Genomic DNA, 16325 nt, shown 5'->3' with positions numbered 1-16325 from the left:
TTAGCTTCGTCCTCTTTTTTACGACGCTCTGTGAAAATTATCGTTTGTTTTTGGTTTTGGTTCCTTGTTTAGTTTCTCATCATTGACTATCGCAACCTAAATTACGAAAAAACGCATTTTTTTGTGTAAAGCTGGGGAATAAACAAACCCACACTACTCAAACTGCAGTTCATGTCCCTCGACGAAAAAACACGGAGTCGATTCCAAGCACTTCGACTCTTAGAATCACTGGCCAAGAGTTCGACCCCGACTCCCACACCTGTTGGAGCTGAAGAACCGATTCTTTCCGAATCGACTCCCCATCACTAGGAAGTGAGGGAGTGAATGGTGAGCTTCACTACAGGAGGATGAGCCCTAGCGGGTTGTTTAGATCAGACGTTGTTGATCTGAATTGTCCCGCAATGGAAGATTTTATCGACCTGTGTTGATTTGTCCGCCCACCGAGCACCAGAACCGAGCAGGATAAAGAAAGAGACCGGGGTAAATACGGTTAAAGCTCTTCAGCTCGTTAGCTCTGTAGCTAGCTAACGTTAGCATAACGCTAGCTAACGGCTAGTCCGCATTAAACCAGTAACCCCAGTGTTGTAGTTCCAGCTACTGTTACTGTTACCGCTGGCTTTGCTTTTATTTACTGATATTCACTTTAGACACAGTCGATTCACCACTTTGCCGTTTATAATAATACATTAGAATAAGCGAGACTGGTGTTTTGTGTTCAGGGACAGACCATTTCGGATAAGAGTGAATAGCCTTAGCTAAACGTAGCTGAAGACAGCTTGTTGTTCGTCAGCTTCTTGTTAGAATTGTCCCGTTCCACCTTAAATGGTGCAGCAGTTACATTCTGGCGATTAAAGCTGAGGCGCCGAAATGTAACTGCTGCACCTTTGAAGGTGGAACGGGGCAATTCTAACAAGAAGCTGACGAAGAGGAAGCCAACTTCTTCAGTGTCGTCTTAGCCAGCTAGCTAAAATTGCTAAGGCACACATTCCCCTGTACTTTATCTCTAACAGCGTTCTTTAAAATGGATTTATCTCTAAATCTGTCTGTTTACCTTAGCTAGGTTAGCGAGCTAGCTGTTTTTATGTTGGTTAGAGAGGTTGTTTGTAGATTTCTCTGTCTGTCTCTCCCCAAAATGTGTAACTCTTAAAGCTTTTTTAGCAACTGAAGTAACTGACCATACAAACATTTGACCCTCGTTTCACTGTCTGTCTATCTGTATGCACTTACTCTGTATCTGCATGTCTGTCTGTATGTTTATCTATCTATATCCATCCATCTATCTATCTGTCTGTCTCTTACCTGTCATCTTCTTGCCCATCTGTGTTATATGTTATATGTCCAAAAGACACCCCTTAGGGAATTCAGCTACATCAATGCGCACCCAATACACACATAGGTTGTACATGCTCTAGAGTGGCTGCATATGTTCCTAAGGTCACTATGTCCAGTGGCAAACGTCTGATAGAGGGGTATCAAGCCCCCCAGCATTGAGCTGTGGAGCAGCTACGCTCTCTGGAGTGATGGTGCTCCATCTGTTTCCTTTGGGATGAGCTGAACTCATGATCCAACATCATTACCTGACCTCTTTAATGCTCTTGTGGCTGAATGCAGTCAGATTGTCAAAGCAATGTTCCAGTATCCAGTGTAAAGTCTTCTCAGAAGAGTAGAGGCTGTTACTGTTACTCCCTGTTAAAGGGGAGTTCCACCTATTTTTCAAAATTTCTGCATGATTCTATTGTTGAGATGTAAACAAGGTCATTCGGAGTGGTTTGATGTGAAATGGTTGAATGTAGAGAAACGTACCGACTCAGATTTCTTTATAATGCTGATTAGGAACCGGGGCTCGCAATGTCTGCCGTACAAATACAGCCATTTTATTTACTTTCCAAAACCACACGTGCGTGATTTCTGAGTTTTTATATGTGATGGTAAAATAGTGGTAAATCTGAGAAAAAAATTTTCTTTTTTTCACCACACACTGCGTGTGCCATTCTGCTGTGAATAGCTTTTAAAAATGATTTAAAACCTTCCCACAGCTATCATGAAGGACTGTCTCAGTCAGACATCAGGCAGTGCATTCCTAACCATTTTATGTAATTACTTTCTATGAGGTTGCTTTTACAATTAGGTGTCTGGTTCCCATCTCCACCACTGTGAACAACTCCTGGTCTGCAGGTTTCTCTACGACAGAGCGTTTCACGACCACTTTGAATGACTTTGTTTACATCATAACCATTTAATTATTCAGAAATGTTGGGAAAATTGAAGGAATTCCCCTCGAATACCCTTGATGTTAGAAGAAATCTTACTTTATTTGCCTGGTTGTGTGGCTGAAAAGTGCTCAGATTCAGTCACAAGGTCATATTTTATCGTACGTTATTACATTCAGTTAAAATCAATTTTATATAAAATCGTTCAGTGATGCTTTATTTTCCTCCCCTGTTTATAAGCCATTACAGGCTGGCCTGTGTTCTCAGGCTGATCTGCTATCTTTTACAGTAAGTTAGCTGAGTAAGCTGAAGTCTGTCTGTGTCTGTTTCTTCAGCTGCAGTTGAATTGCTGAGTGTTGCTGCCGCTCGTCACCATGTTGGACCACGCTGACGTGAGTTTAACCCCGGAGGAGCGAGTGCGCGCTCTGACCAAGAAGGGCAGCGCGGTGGACGTTAACGAAGCCGTTCCTGCCCGTCGCTACTTCCGCTCGGGCATGGAGATGATCCGCATGGCACACATCTATGCCGAGGAGGGGAACTTGGAGCATGCTTTCGTCCTCTACAACAAATACATCACGTAAGAAACACGGGCTTAAAGTCATGAAGAAAAACCTGAAGTGCATTTCTTTTTGTCAGTTTTAATGATGATGATAACTAGATGATTATTAATTAGTAACGAATATGAAACTGATATGAATATATAATCTGTAGTTATAAGAGTGAAGAAATTATGGGCCACCACATGGACTGTATAAGGGTTTATCCAGCTTAAAGGGCTTTACATAAAAAGAACCAATAAAAACAGTCACCATAAGAACAACAAACAGCAACAACAGAAAACAAGTGAAATTAAAGAAGGAAAAATATAGAATTATTAAACGTAATAAGGAGCAAAGCAAGGCTTTTCAATTCAGTAAAAAATAATTAAATAAAATGCTTATAAACCAGTATCAAATGTTAATGCAGAGGGTTTAAAATCCATCTTAAAATGCTTTACAGAAAAAGAGCAAATAAAAACAAAAAAAGTCATAATAAGAACAACAAACAGCAACAAGAGAAAACAAGTAAAACTAAATAAGGAAGAAAATACAATTATTACATGTAATAATGAGCAATACAAGACATTTTAATTCAGAAATAAATAAATCAAGCTTAAATATAAAATGCTAATAAACCAGTGTCAGCTGTTAATGCAAATATAAGATGTATAGAAATGCTAAACTATAAAAAGTATTTAATATTATTTGAGAGTGCTTGACATATGTCTTGTGAGAGTTCCAAACTTTTAGAGTTGTGTCTACAGAAATGTCTTTAAGGTTAAAAATGTAGTATAAAATTAATGTAATCTGTCTTGTTATTTTATTTTCTTCTTGTAGGAATGGCACAGTGCAACATTTTCTTTTTCTCTTAAATATTGTGTAACACCAATACAGATCAGATATTTTTCTTTAAAGGGCCTATGTTATGGAAAGCCATTTTATCTGGCTTCTGAAATTGTGTGTGAGCAATGTTAAAGTTACCAAAAGTACCATTCACTCTCTAGGCCAAAGGATCCATTTATGGAGAATAAGCTTCAACAGCTTGTTACAGATTTTGTGATGTTACAAAAAAACATTTATTTACATACGTCTACTAAATCAGCCCACAGCAGTTTAGCTGCAGCAATTAATATTGAAGTTATACTGAAGTTATAAGGAGGAACAACAGTAACCAAACCAGCCTGTATAATGAAGGAATGAAGAGAGCTTTTGGTACATAAACCCACACAAACCTCGTGCGTGAGCGAGTGAGTGATATTTCAGGATAGATTTGTTACAGGATTGAATCACATTAATTCTTTCTGATATCTGATCCAGCATTTTCTGCTGATATCAGCCCAAAACAGATACCCATCAGTATCGATATGCCATCTCAGCTTTCTAGCAGTGTTTATGATAATTTGATTTCATCCATTACCCCCAGGCTTTTCATCGAGAAGCTCCCCAAACATCCAGAATACAAGTTATCCAACATCCCTGAGAAGAAGGACACTCTTAAGGTATCTGAGTTTTTGTGCTGCAGTGTCATCTTTCTAATCAATACTGTTATGGCATTATGACCCGTTAACGCACGACACCTCGGTCAGCATTGTGCTGTGTTTGTCCGCCCCCCCGATGCAGAAGCTGAAAGAGATCGCGTTCCCTCAGGCTGAGGAGCTGAAGAAGTGCCTGCTCAGGAGATACGAGAAAGAATACGCTGACCACCTGGCCAAAAAGGTGAGTCCTCACTGAACTGTGCAGATTTCTTGCATTTCTTCATCCTGTTAAAAACAGGGCTCATGTAGGTTCATCTAGAGAGCTGGGGCTGGATTCATGAGGATTTCCAAAGAAAAAATTTACAAAGGATCTTAAGACAAATAGCAAAGTGCAACTATCAGTGAAAACAGTTCTTAAATATTCTTTTTAGAAAGTCTACAAATATTTAAGATTCTTTTATTGTCACACTACAGTGTTGGCCGTATTTGCATTGGGTGCAGCTGTGTGTGTGTGTGTGTAGTTTCACAATAGTAAGCAGTAAACATTAAATGATAAAATTTAAAATAAGAAGACAGTAGAAACTTCACGTTATGAGTAAGGATATAAAAAATGTCAATAATTGATTTTTACCTTAAATAAGCTATCAGAGTATTTATTGGAGCCCAATAATATCGACAACCTGCGGTATATCAGAATCAGCAAAAAAATATCATCAATAATGTGCCAATAATTATTGCCTGTCTTGGTTGTAGCAGCGACAGGATTTGAACTCGCGGTCTCCCACCACTTCCTGTTGAACTATATCACAATCATCCATCAACATGTTTATAATAACTTACCTGAAACTTCGGCACGTGAATAACATTATAACAACACTTGTTCTACAGTTCTAAAGTTTTTATGAAGAGAACTAATAAAAAAGTAATTATCAGGAACCAAAATTGCAATGCATTTTGACTCCACTCCTAGTATAATCCTAATATATTTATATTATTAAAGACTATAATCCTTTTTATTTGAGCTTTAGAGTAATAAGACAACTGAGGACTGACAGTCTTGTCAGCCAGTAAAGCACTGTTGAAGTAAAACTATTGAAATGTACATTAAAATATGAAAGTCTGTCAGCCGATATTATTAGTTATTGGAATATTTAGCCCCTTTAAATCGGTATCAGTATCGGCCACACAAATTTTATGTTGGTGGAGCCCTCGTATTTATCATGTGGCCTCATGAAAGTTGTTATAGCTTATCATAGATAGTTTGAGACACATTTTGAATAGGCTTGAAACCTTGAAAGACTATTTCTGATTAATTCACTAACATCTGAAGGCAACACAGAAGTGGAGAGAAAACAAACCGTTATAAAACTTAAATTAGTCTCAAAAATGTGTTGTAATACTGTAATAATGCATGTAATAAGCTAACACACACATTAGCATATTTAATAACAAGCCTGTAGGTTTCTGTAGAATTTTGACGTGATGTATTTATTTGTGTTAGCGAGAAAAGGATGCGGCTCTGGAGCGCGAGCAGATCAAGCAGAAGGAGCTGGAAGCAGAGCGGAGGCGTGTGGCGGAGCTGCAGAGGAGGCAGCTGGAGCAGGAGCAGTTCAGTGTTTTTGAGGAGATGATCCGGCGGCAGGACCATGAGCGTGAACGTCAGCGTGTTCTCCGCGAGTTCGGCACGCCCACATCGCCTCCCGACAACGCCCCGCTTATCCCTGGCATCCAGGGCCCGCCGCTGCCTTACCCAGCATCCCCCACACCGCCTCAGAGCCCACAGTATCCCTCCACCAATCAAAGCACACCGTCAGCACCAGCCACGCCCATTCCACCTCCTGTTCCTACCTTTGACCGCTCACTCAAGCCAGGCACCGTGGGCAGGACAGCTAACAGTAAGGCTTCTGTAGTACATTATATAACTAGGACTAGGCAGTTTGGCCAAATCTCATCACATCTTTTTACTCGTCATTTGACATTGATGATTATCAGTAATTAAAACAGTTCTCAGTCCTGAAATTCTGGACCGTAAAAAAACGAAACACTTTAGCTGTTGCAAGCTGTTTTTTATATTACGCCAAAATGAACCTTTTATTTTAGCAGATACAGTACAGTCGCTGTCACAGTACAGTCGCTGTCACAGTACAGTCACGGTCACGACTGTCAAGCCCTTAAAACTTTCTTTCTTTCTTTTTATTTCTTGTAAACATTTAGAAACACCAACTGCATTTTACGTTGTCTGAACATTTTATGATTAACAAACCAAAAGAAATAATGACAAAGTTTCAGAGATGGGAGGTTTTGTTATGACAGTGACTCTAATCGTTGTTTTAATTTTTTTTGTCTAGCCCCCAGAGCTAGAGGGGTTTTTAGGTCATCTAATCTTTCCACTCTTAATCACGGGTCTGTTTAGACTTTCTTAGTATTTAACTTATCAGCTCGTTGTCAAGTCCCAGATTATCAGGAAAAACACAAAGGCTGAAGGCTCAGGGCCGCCGGAACCACGGTGGCGAGTGCCAGCACTTTTCAAAGTACTGTGGCGACGCCCCACTTCTTTTTCAGTTCAGGATGCGGCATAAAAACCTCCACTTTCCCTAAACTGCATGAAGCACTGACCAGCACGAACAGAGTAAAACCGAACAGCAGCGCCAAATCAGAACCTCCATTTCAGCTGGGAGGCGTTTTCAGACCTGCTGTGGACGGTGCGGACTGTCCAACTTTAGTTCAGTTTTGACATGCGACTCCACCCGAATTCAGGGAGAATCAAACAACTGAGACGCGCTAATTTACAAGGGAATTCCACACTAGAGCACCTTTTTTTTCCCCATACGTGTTTGTTTATTGATCAGACGTGTTGCAGGGATGCAAGCGCTCGTTCCTGCACTGTGAGCTGCTGTTAATAACGAAAGACAAGCAATAAAATAATGATATGCGTTTGATTTTGGATTGTGGAACAAATTTTTGGCCAAGCATCAGCGACCTGATCGGTTAAACTTAATCTGGTATTCACAAAGATGAGCGTCTCCATTTAACAGAGCCCTTACATCCCCGCAAAACGTCTGATCAATAAATAAACACCCATGTGTGTAATTTAGTCCACTTTAGCCCTTGCAGTCCATCATCCAAACCTTTTTATTTCTTTTTTGGAAACAATATGTTTTGCGCCACCACTTTTGGAGGTGTGGCGCCACCCCTGTTCAATGGTCATTAACCCATAACGATCATATTGAGATCACATATTAAAGTGGCCATATCATGGCAAAGAGTTTTCATTGCTTTTGTGAAAGGAAACAGCCTGTTTTGCATTCATCGTATTTGTGGTGTTGTTTACATATATCCGCCAATTCAGCCTGCAGCGCTTTAGCTCCTCCTATTAACGCTGAAGCTATAAGGAAAGTTTCAGCCTGAACTTCTTTTTGAATGAGGCACAATACAGAGCAGCCAGTCAAAGCAGATGTCATGTAGATATCATTGCTGTGGTCACACAACCTCGTATTTTCAAAATGGTAATGAAGCAACATTCTTAACTGTGAGTGGAAATTTAATGGAACAAGATTTTTTCCTGTCATTTTGAAGCAATTCTATCACTGTTTGTCATGAAATGTTCATGTTAATGTTAATACAGTATAAAGGGCAGCTGGCATTTTCAAATTCTGTAGAAAAAATAAATAAATGACAAAAACAGAGATACAAGGTTTTGTTCTGGTAATGACGATATGTCTGTCTTAAAGGGACAGTAACAAAAACTGTTTAATCCTAAGGGATAAGAAGATTTGGTCATGCAAAAATGAATTATAACTGTTTTTTGGTGCATGTAACAAAAGTTAGAAGTGGATCTGAGAGGAAAAATGTACAATACAAGAAAATTGCAGTGTTTGGGCAATTAGACATCTGCAGTCACAAAGCAGAGAAGAAGCAGACGTATGTTTCCTCTTTAATGCAGGTACGCTGGTGGACGGTTTGAGGCAGGTAGCCGTCCCCTCTGAGCTGTGCAACAAGTTCCTACACTTGGCCAATAACAACACAGTCCGAGCTGTGGAGACGTGCGGTATACTCTGTGGCCAATTGGTACGTCCAATAATGCACCAATGAAAGAATAAACAGTATATTTATGATTGAGAAGCTGAAGCCTGAGACTATGTACCATATCCTTGCTCACTGTTTGCCGATTGGTCTTTCTGCTTCAGACGAGGAACGCGTTCACAGTGACTCACGTGATAGTGCCTAAGCAGTGTGGAGGTCATGATTACTGTGACACAGAGAACGAGGAGGAGCTCTTTCTGGTGCAGGATCAGCACAATCTCATTACACTGGGCTGGATTCACGTAAGTCACAACCACTTCAATATAAACCTTAAAGCATTGAAGTGATTCTCCTTTAGATGTAGGTGTCCAGTGTTTGTTTCTTACGTTTTGCACTGGGGCTACAAGTATAATGTAGCAAACAAGTAATGGAAGCTTGTACTCCACCAGTTATCAGTAGGCAAACTAAGGGTGCACCAAAAATTACGGCTACCGAAACATTTCAGCCGAAAGAGGTCAAAAGTAGCACTTTTGGTTTTCAGCCGGCCACAGTTTGTCACAAAAGATTAAATTATACTACAACAGAGTGTCTGATCTAACACTTAACAAAGCATTTGAAAGAGAACGAAAAGAGAAATACTGATTAAAAACTCATTTTGTTCTCCTGTGCTGGTTTGCACAGACTAATTCAAACAGTTTGAGCAGCAGCAGATATACAGTGGGGTAAAAATATGACGGCTGTGTGGATCTATTTCAATTTCTACCTCTAGACAAGAGGATCATAATCACTGTTCATGCCGTGGTGAAGTATCAGGAGATGGCTCAACACGTAAGAACTCCACTACAGGTTTGATACCACTTGAAAACATGAAATCCTGCTTAATACGCAGAATACAACAAAACAACTGTCTGAAGCCTGAAATGATGAAGACATTCGCAAACGACTGAGGAAAAGTGCAGAGATAACTAAACAATAGTAGAATCTCCTCTTCGGATGAGCAGCTGTTCTCTGTTGTCGAGGACGCTGGATTTCGTTGCACATTCTGTAGCTTATATACATACATACATCATCTAAACCGCTTATCCTTCTGGGTCGTGGTGGGGTGCTGGAGCCTATCCCAGCTGTCATTGGGCGGAAGGCAGGATACACCCTGGACAGGTCGCCAGTCCATCGCAGGGCATTTATAGCTTATATAGTGTCATAATTTTATACATTTTATTTTTGTAAACTTTGTGTTTATTGTTGGCTCAGTTTTGTCCTGTTGAAGGCCGATTTGATCAGTAATAGAATCTAAAGAGCAAATTAGGGAAAAAATGTTCTTTCAGGTTTCAGTTTTGTTTTTTGGCTGCATGTGTCTTAAAAACGTTCTTTCGTTTTGGTGCATCATTAGTGGAAATTACACTTATCACACTCTTGACTTAAACCATGTTGAGTTGTTAAGTGATCTCAGGTAGACTTGCTTATGTGGTTTCTGATACTGTGGTTCGGCTTCCTCAACAGGGATTAATCCTAGTTCTGTACTACATTTTCCTTTCAATATAGAATCTCCATTCAAAATGAGTCCAGGACTAGGCTTAATCCTTGTCTGGGGAATTGACTCTATATGACAGTGTCACCTATAAAAGTGAAAGGAAGTACATTACACAGCTAAAAACAGCTGCAGCTGCCTTAAAGCCTGACTTCTGTATTTGACTTCTACATTTGAAAACTTTGATCTCAGTGTATTTTCAATAACTTGTGTTATGTTGTAGTAAACCTGCTTTTGACTCTAGGCATCTCTTTCTCTCTCTCTCTCTCTCTCTCTTTCTCATTCTGCTTGTTTGTCACTCTCTCCCCTCTTTAGACACACCCGACTCAAACGGCTTTCCTCTCCAGTGTTGATCTTCACACTCACTGCTCCTACCAGCTGATGTTGCCAGAAGCCATTGCCATTGTCTGCTCGCCTAAATTCAACGAGTCAGTGCTCTGATTTTCACATTTTTAATGCCGTATTCCTCTCACGTACGTTATTCTCTTGCTGTCAGCTTACTGTCATGCCTTCACAGACTGTTCCTTTGAAAAACTGCACTGTCGACAGACTGGAGACACTTTGCCACTTTATAAAACTGGAATTTTCTTTTAGTTAAGTAGGAAAATATACCAGTATAGGTTAGCATATAATAGATATGTGCTAATCTGTTTGGTATATTTAGCTTCAGAATTATGGGAGTAAGTTTTGTCTACATGATGATTTTGACCATTGTTAAAAGCATCCATTGAAACCCTTTTGGCCCAAAGGTGGTTTAAACATCTGGGAGGTTTGAATGCTGACATCACAACAAGTCGATCAAATATGTGACTTAGATAATAATGTGATAGCTTTCCTCTGAATAAACCTGCTTAGTCTTTAATATGTGAAATTACTGCAAACTGAAGATGATGTTGCTTTTTCTTTTTTTGAATACATTTTAAGGTCAGGTGTCCCTGAACTTGGGCATTCTGTCAGTGATATGTTGTGTATGATTCGTTGTCCTGCTGCACTGAAATTTCACTTGTATGGTTTGCATCAGGCTTATTTTTCCACCAATTTGTGATCTTTGGTTGTGGTTGCTCTACAGGACGGGCTACTTCAGGTTGACTGATTATGGAATGGAGGAGATTTCCACCTGCACACAGAAAGGCTTTCACCCTCATTCCAAAGAGCCTCCCCTGTTTATCGTAAGTGTCGGTCACATGGATACAGCAAGATGCAGCAAAGAGGTTTTTGGGATGGCATTTATACTTACAAATGTATGATCATTTACATCTAGACGTATTTAGTTCTAATAGTTTTGTAGATGCAGAGCCCCTCATGGACCTGGCTTGAAATTTACTCACTCACTCGCTCACGTTTGGCAGGCGAAAGACGCTGCTGTGCACAGGCACTCGAGTACTCGGTTAACCATTCAAGGTGCCAGTATACGAATTCTGGAATCACTATTTGGGTATCCGTTTTATTACAGGAAGACAGAAAATATATACAGATTAACAATTCAGGGCAATGCCGGTTTTTATGTTTTAACAGGACTGTGAAATATGACAGGTTTGTGAGTATATTAAACTTTGCTACTATAAAACCCAAGTGCCTGAATTTGAGCACATTGCCAAGGACGTGTTGTTAAGAACACAACAGAAGGCAGTGCTGGTGCGGTTGGCTCTGATGCGACTTTTTCGCTAGTTGGGCTAACTACTCCAGCTGATGTTAACTAGGTCCACAAAAAGTCTTGTTTACATGCAGCCTGATAATCCGTTAATAATCCGACGAATAGCTCAATCGGAATAGAATACGTCCATGTTTACACCTCAGTTACAATAAACTAGTCTGATTGAGGCCATTCGGAATACAATTTCTATCCGATTGAATGAGTCGTCCTGTAAATAATCGGTTAAATAGAAGAATAATATCCGTGTAAACGCCTGTATCTGATTACCTTCCCAATCGGAAAGTTTAAGTACATTCTGCGCATGTGTGTCCCGTCATAGTGGAAGTTTATAACGGTCAACATGGCGGAGCAGAAACTGGTCTGCAGAGGAGACGAAGTTTATGCTTTGATCTTTAAAAGACGGCGGTGGGACGGACGTCCAGCTTATGTGTCTCAGAACACGACGTCTTCCTCTCTGCCTTCTTTAATAAGGACATGTGAAGGACGTTTTCCTGAGTCTGACGCAGTTTTAAACTTATTAAAAACACAAACACTCCTCACGGCTGCTCGTCTCACTCTGACTGGACTCGTGATGCTCATTGTCATGGTAACGTCTACACTAAGTGGTTCTACGCATGCTTGTAATTTTGGATCTGATTACTTGTAGTGAGCATGTAAACAGAGATTTTCCATCAGATTGTTGAGTAGAGTGAGCAGAGAAACCCAGCTGGTGAAAATGTCTTTCTTTGACAAAGAAACATGTTGACACATGGTCCACTGAGGAGAAAACAACTTGTAGAAGATAACGGGTCCTCACAGCATCCAACGTTGTGCCAGTTAGTATCAGCTCATCAGCTTATCTGAAGAGGCAGCCGCCGTTACTCACACAAAACAAAAACCTACTGATTTTCTGCAGCTATTATTAAATAATAAAACAATGCCTACGATGCTGAAGTCTGAGATCCTTTTTGCTGTTGCTTTTGGTGTGACATTTCCGCTAGCTAGGCTAATTTACCCTAGCTGATGTTAACCAGGTCCCCAAACAGTGGAAACATATTTCTCTGATGAAGGAACATTGACACCTCATCCACAAACATATGTATTCATTAACTCTTATGAATACTTGAATATCCAAATTAAGAGGAATTCAAATCCCTAATGATGACTGATTTTTTTTGATAATATGGATATATTTCTATTTACATTTTTATTTTTTATTCAGGTAATGTGTTTCTATTGTAATTTATTGCATTGCTTTTCATCTGCCTCAAGCGAGTGTACAGATTTTTATGCAAATTTTGCAAGTCTATTTATGTTAAGATGCACATAAAAATACATGGATTGAAACCTGGCTGTTGACACTTTGTGTCTTTGTGCAAATTCTCAAACTAAATTTGGTAAATTTGGCATTTTTCTGTCGTCTTGTCTCGTCCTCAGGGTGGCAGCCACATTGTGATCACGGAAGGCACCGTCACAATGCTAGACCTGCGCTGATCTGCTCCAAAACCAGAAAATCGGTACAATGAAGCATTTTAAATCCCGGATAGCAGCTATATACCATTATTATTCTTAACACGCTGTGTGGACCGGCACTGGCTAACCGTGGGATGGTTTTTGACCAATCAGCATTTACAGGTGGTGGGATTGCGACTGTCTGTCTGCGATAAGCACTTTTGAAAAGAAAACACTCTAAGAAAGAAGTCTTCAGAGACATCTGCTGGGAGCTCAGGGACGTACGCTCATCTAAGGAACTGTAACTTTGCCTCCTTTCACTCTGCAGACTGACTTGATTGTTTAATTTGTTCTGTATTAATTGTGAGTCATTCTCAGTGTCATTGCGTCCTTGTCCGAATTTTATGATGGCAACTGTGTTTCACACTAACATAACTCATCTATGTAAATAAAATTAGAGAAACCTGGTGTTTCTAAAATTATTTCCAGACCCAACAAGTTGTATGACTAATGAACTCTTGTATGTCTGTCCATACAAGTCTTTAACAGACAGGATGTCATCTTGCATGTTGTTACAGAGCAGGCTGGCATTTGGCTGAACTCTGAACTTGTATATTAGTACTGATCCAGCAATTCTTTATCCAATTACTTCATTATCCGAGGGAAAACTAGGGATTTTAAGGCTGATTTCAGTTGCTTTACAACCAAATTTGCCAGTGGCCAATTTTTATCAACCTTTTTTAACCTGAGGCTCACACTGTGTGGACTAAAGACATAAAACAGCGTGCTTTATTGTCAGTGCTATATTGGCAATGTTTAGCACACTGAGTCATGTATATTTTATTATTGTACCGGCAACATTTAAATACAGTGCAAGTCCACTTACCTGCCTCATATTATTTACATCATAAAATTGCAACACATTCTGATTCCAGTCATGCATCCCAAGGAAGACTTGTTAATGGCTGGCTAATAATAGGGCTGAGCGATTTTTTTAATCGAAACAGCAATTTTCAAATTGTGATTTTGATATCTTACATTATTCACTGTTGTCTTAAGAAGCTTCAAGTGGAGAAGCAGTCTGGCCGTCTGGGTCACTACGTTCAGCATTTAGATTTAAGCCTGAAAAACTGCATGTGCTAAACTTCTTGGCCAAAAAAGGATGTGGAGCTTAATTTAAATATATTATTACATTTAAATCGTCAGAACTTGATCAGAAAAATCGCAGATATTTTGTACAAATCGTTCAGCCCTAGGCAGCAATAACAGAGAATGTATAGTGAGAATTGCCATTCAGCTATGTGTGCTGGGTTTGTCTGACGCTAGAGGGCGCTCCCGAGTGAATCCAAAATGAACGGGTTCCTATGGCGCTTTTGTGAATATTCAAGTTTGTAAATGCTTATTTTTTTATATAGAGTAGTGTAAAACATTTCAACACTGCTGTTGTATTTGTGAGCACTTTGAACTCCAGTTGTAGGACTTTCTAGCTGCGCCACATGTACATTAATGACATCAGAGAGCATGAACTGCTTCACTCAGCCAATGAGCCGATCAGCTCGCCAGCCAATCAGCACTCAGTAGCTGCAATGCTAGTGTCCTACTACCTAAAACCTTTTTGCTGTAGAAGAGCAAAAACGTACTGGTTGGTTTTCTTTGGTTTTCCTTCGTATTTTTAATTTTTTTTTTGTTTTAACAATTTTAGCCCCATTCACCCCCTTTCACTGAGGACTCGCTCGGGGCCCCTTCCGTGCGTATTTTTTGAAATAATGGGAGAAACCAACTCAAACAGACTCACTTTAACTGTTGTCAATACGAAAAAATACCACATTTTGTTTCACTTTTCCTTCAAAGAGAAGATGCAGTGTTTTTTTTAGATTTCTTATAAAATCTTTATAACGTGTCACCACTGCATACAGAATATATTTCTGCAACGAAGGATGGGCGATGCATCAAAAATATCACAATATTTAAAGATGACGGACGATTCATATCACAATGTTTCGTTTTCTAAAGTTTGCAGAGACGTTGGAGACCAACATACATTCTACATGTTAATAGCTACTTGTATGGGATACTTTTACTTCTACTCAAGTCACTAATTTAACAAAGTAACACCAGTAACTCAAACCCTATGTGTTGTTTACACTCCATGCCTGTAGTTTCTTGTAGTTCATTTAAATAATACAAAAGTAATCAGTTGAAAAAATGATCCAGTCCATTTTTATTAATCCACAATACCTTGTTAGCAAAGATTACAAATACTAAGACTCGTCCCTACAGTAGGAAACCGACATCACCGTTATTACCGTTACACATGAAAACCCTGTTTCACAGAAGAGGACATTCAATCATAAATTATTGCAGATTAAAACATTTTTAAAAGTCCACTCCTCAGGATCACATTTCAGAAACCGAGTTGAATCTGAGAGCTAAATTTGAGTGCAGTATGTGTGATTGGTTATCAAACTTGCGAAGCAGCTGTGGTCAGTTCAGGCCGCTGATTCACCTCCCATGTCAAAAAGGTCAGGCTGTATCACAGGACATGCTGGTGTCCTCCGTCAACAGAAACATGATGTTTCTGAACTCACGATCAATACTGAAAGGTTTCGCCAAAGGAGGAGCCTCAGCTCCGTATCCTTGTTCCACATTCTTGTGTTCTGTCTTCGTTGCATCAAATCTCCACGGCAACTTGCCCTGGAAACAAGCAGTGGCGTTTCTGACTCTGTAGATTTAGAGGTCAGGTCAGCCCAACCAGTCCAGATCGTCCTCGTCACTATCGTCACCAAACAGGGGGGCGGGAGGGGGACGTCCCTTTAAGCTCTAGGGACCAATCAGACAGCAGGAAATGTCAACGGAGCTCAAACACTAAACGGAAATGCCTAAAGAACAAGTTCACCACTTAAATACTCTGACTGCACCAGCATTAATACAGTCGTATGCAAATGTTTTGGTGAAATGACGTGATGTGTTGATTTTCTAAGTGAGGGTAAGTGAACACATCCTCTACAGAGAACACGCCTCTGTATGTTTTAATACACAGTTAGCGTTGATTTGCTGAATTTAACACATTGGGGGAAAACTAAACAAAAAATGTGGGATGTGCAAAAGTTATGGGACATTTTAGATACAACCCCAATTCCAAAAAAGTTGGGACGCTGTGTAAAATGTAAATGAATGTAAATAAAAAATAATGCAATTATTTGCAAATCTCATAGACCCATATTTTATTCACAATAGAATATTAGCTCTTTTAGAACTTGATGGCAGCAACGCATCTTAAAGAAGTTGGGACGGGACAACAAAAGACTGGAAAAGTAAGTGGTACTAATAAAAAAAAAACAGCTGGAGGAGTGATTTGCAACTAACGCACACGAGTATAAAACGGGTATAAAACAAGCATTTTAGAGAGGCAGAGTCTCAGCGTCTAAAAATTGTGGAACAATTTCAGAAAAATGTTCCTCAACA

The 16325-nt window shown here is 39.8% G+C and overlaps 2 protein-coding genes across 2 annotated transcripts in view; one reads left to right on the top strand and one right to left on the bottom strand.

Moving 5' to 3' along the window:
- Positions 1-295: 295 nt before the first annotated feature.
- On the top strand, positions 296-13342 carry stambpb (STAM binding protein b). The gene is made up of 10 exons (XM_036578300.1): positions 296-480; positions 2546-2787; positions 4173-4248; positions 4370-4465; positions 5726-6119; positions 8168-8292; positions 8412-8549; positions 10091-10203; positions 10845-10944; positions 12846-13342. The coding sequence occupies exons 2-10, from the start codon at positions 2585-2587 to the stop codon at positions 12900-12902; spliced, it is 1302 nt and encodes a 433-aa protein (XP_036434193.1). The 5' UTR covers positions 296-480; positions 2546-2584; the 3' UTR covers positions 12903-13342.
- Positions 13343-15053: 1711 nt separating this feature from the next.
- fkbp15b (FKBP prolyl isomerase family member 15b) overlaps positions 15054-16325 on the bottom strand; it is a 36493-nt gene continuing 35221 nt past the window's right edge. The window contains 1 exon segment of the mRNA XM_036578299.1: positions 15054-15680. Coding sequence (XP_036434192.1) covers positions 15603-15680 — 78 coding nt within the window. The 3' untranslated portion in view covers positions 15054-15602.

This window comes from Colossoma macropomum, unplaced genomic scaffold (assembly GCF_904425465.1).
Source record: "Colossoma macropomum unplaced genomic scaffold, Colossoma_macropomum, whole genome shotgun sequence".
In the NCBI taxonomy this organism is placed as follows: domain Eukaryota; kingdom Metazoa; phylum Chordata; class Actinopteri; order Characiformes; family Serrasalmidae; genus Colossoma; species Colossoma macropomum.
This window is presented reverse-complemented; position numbering and strand designations above follow the sequence as displayed.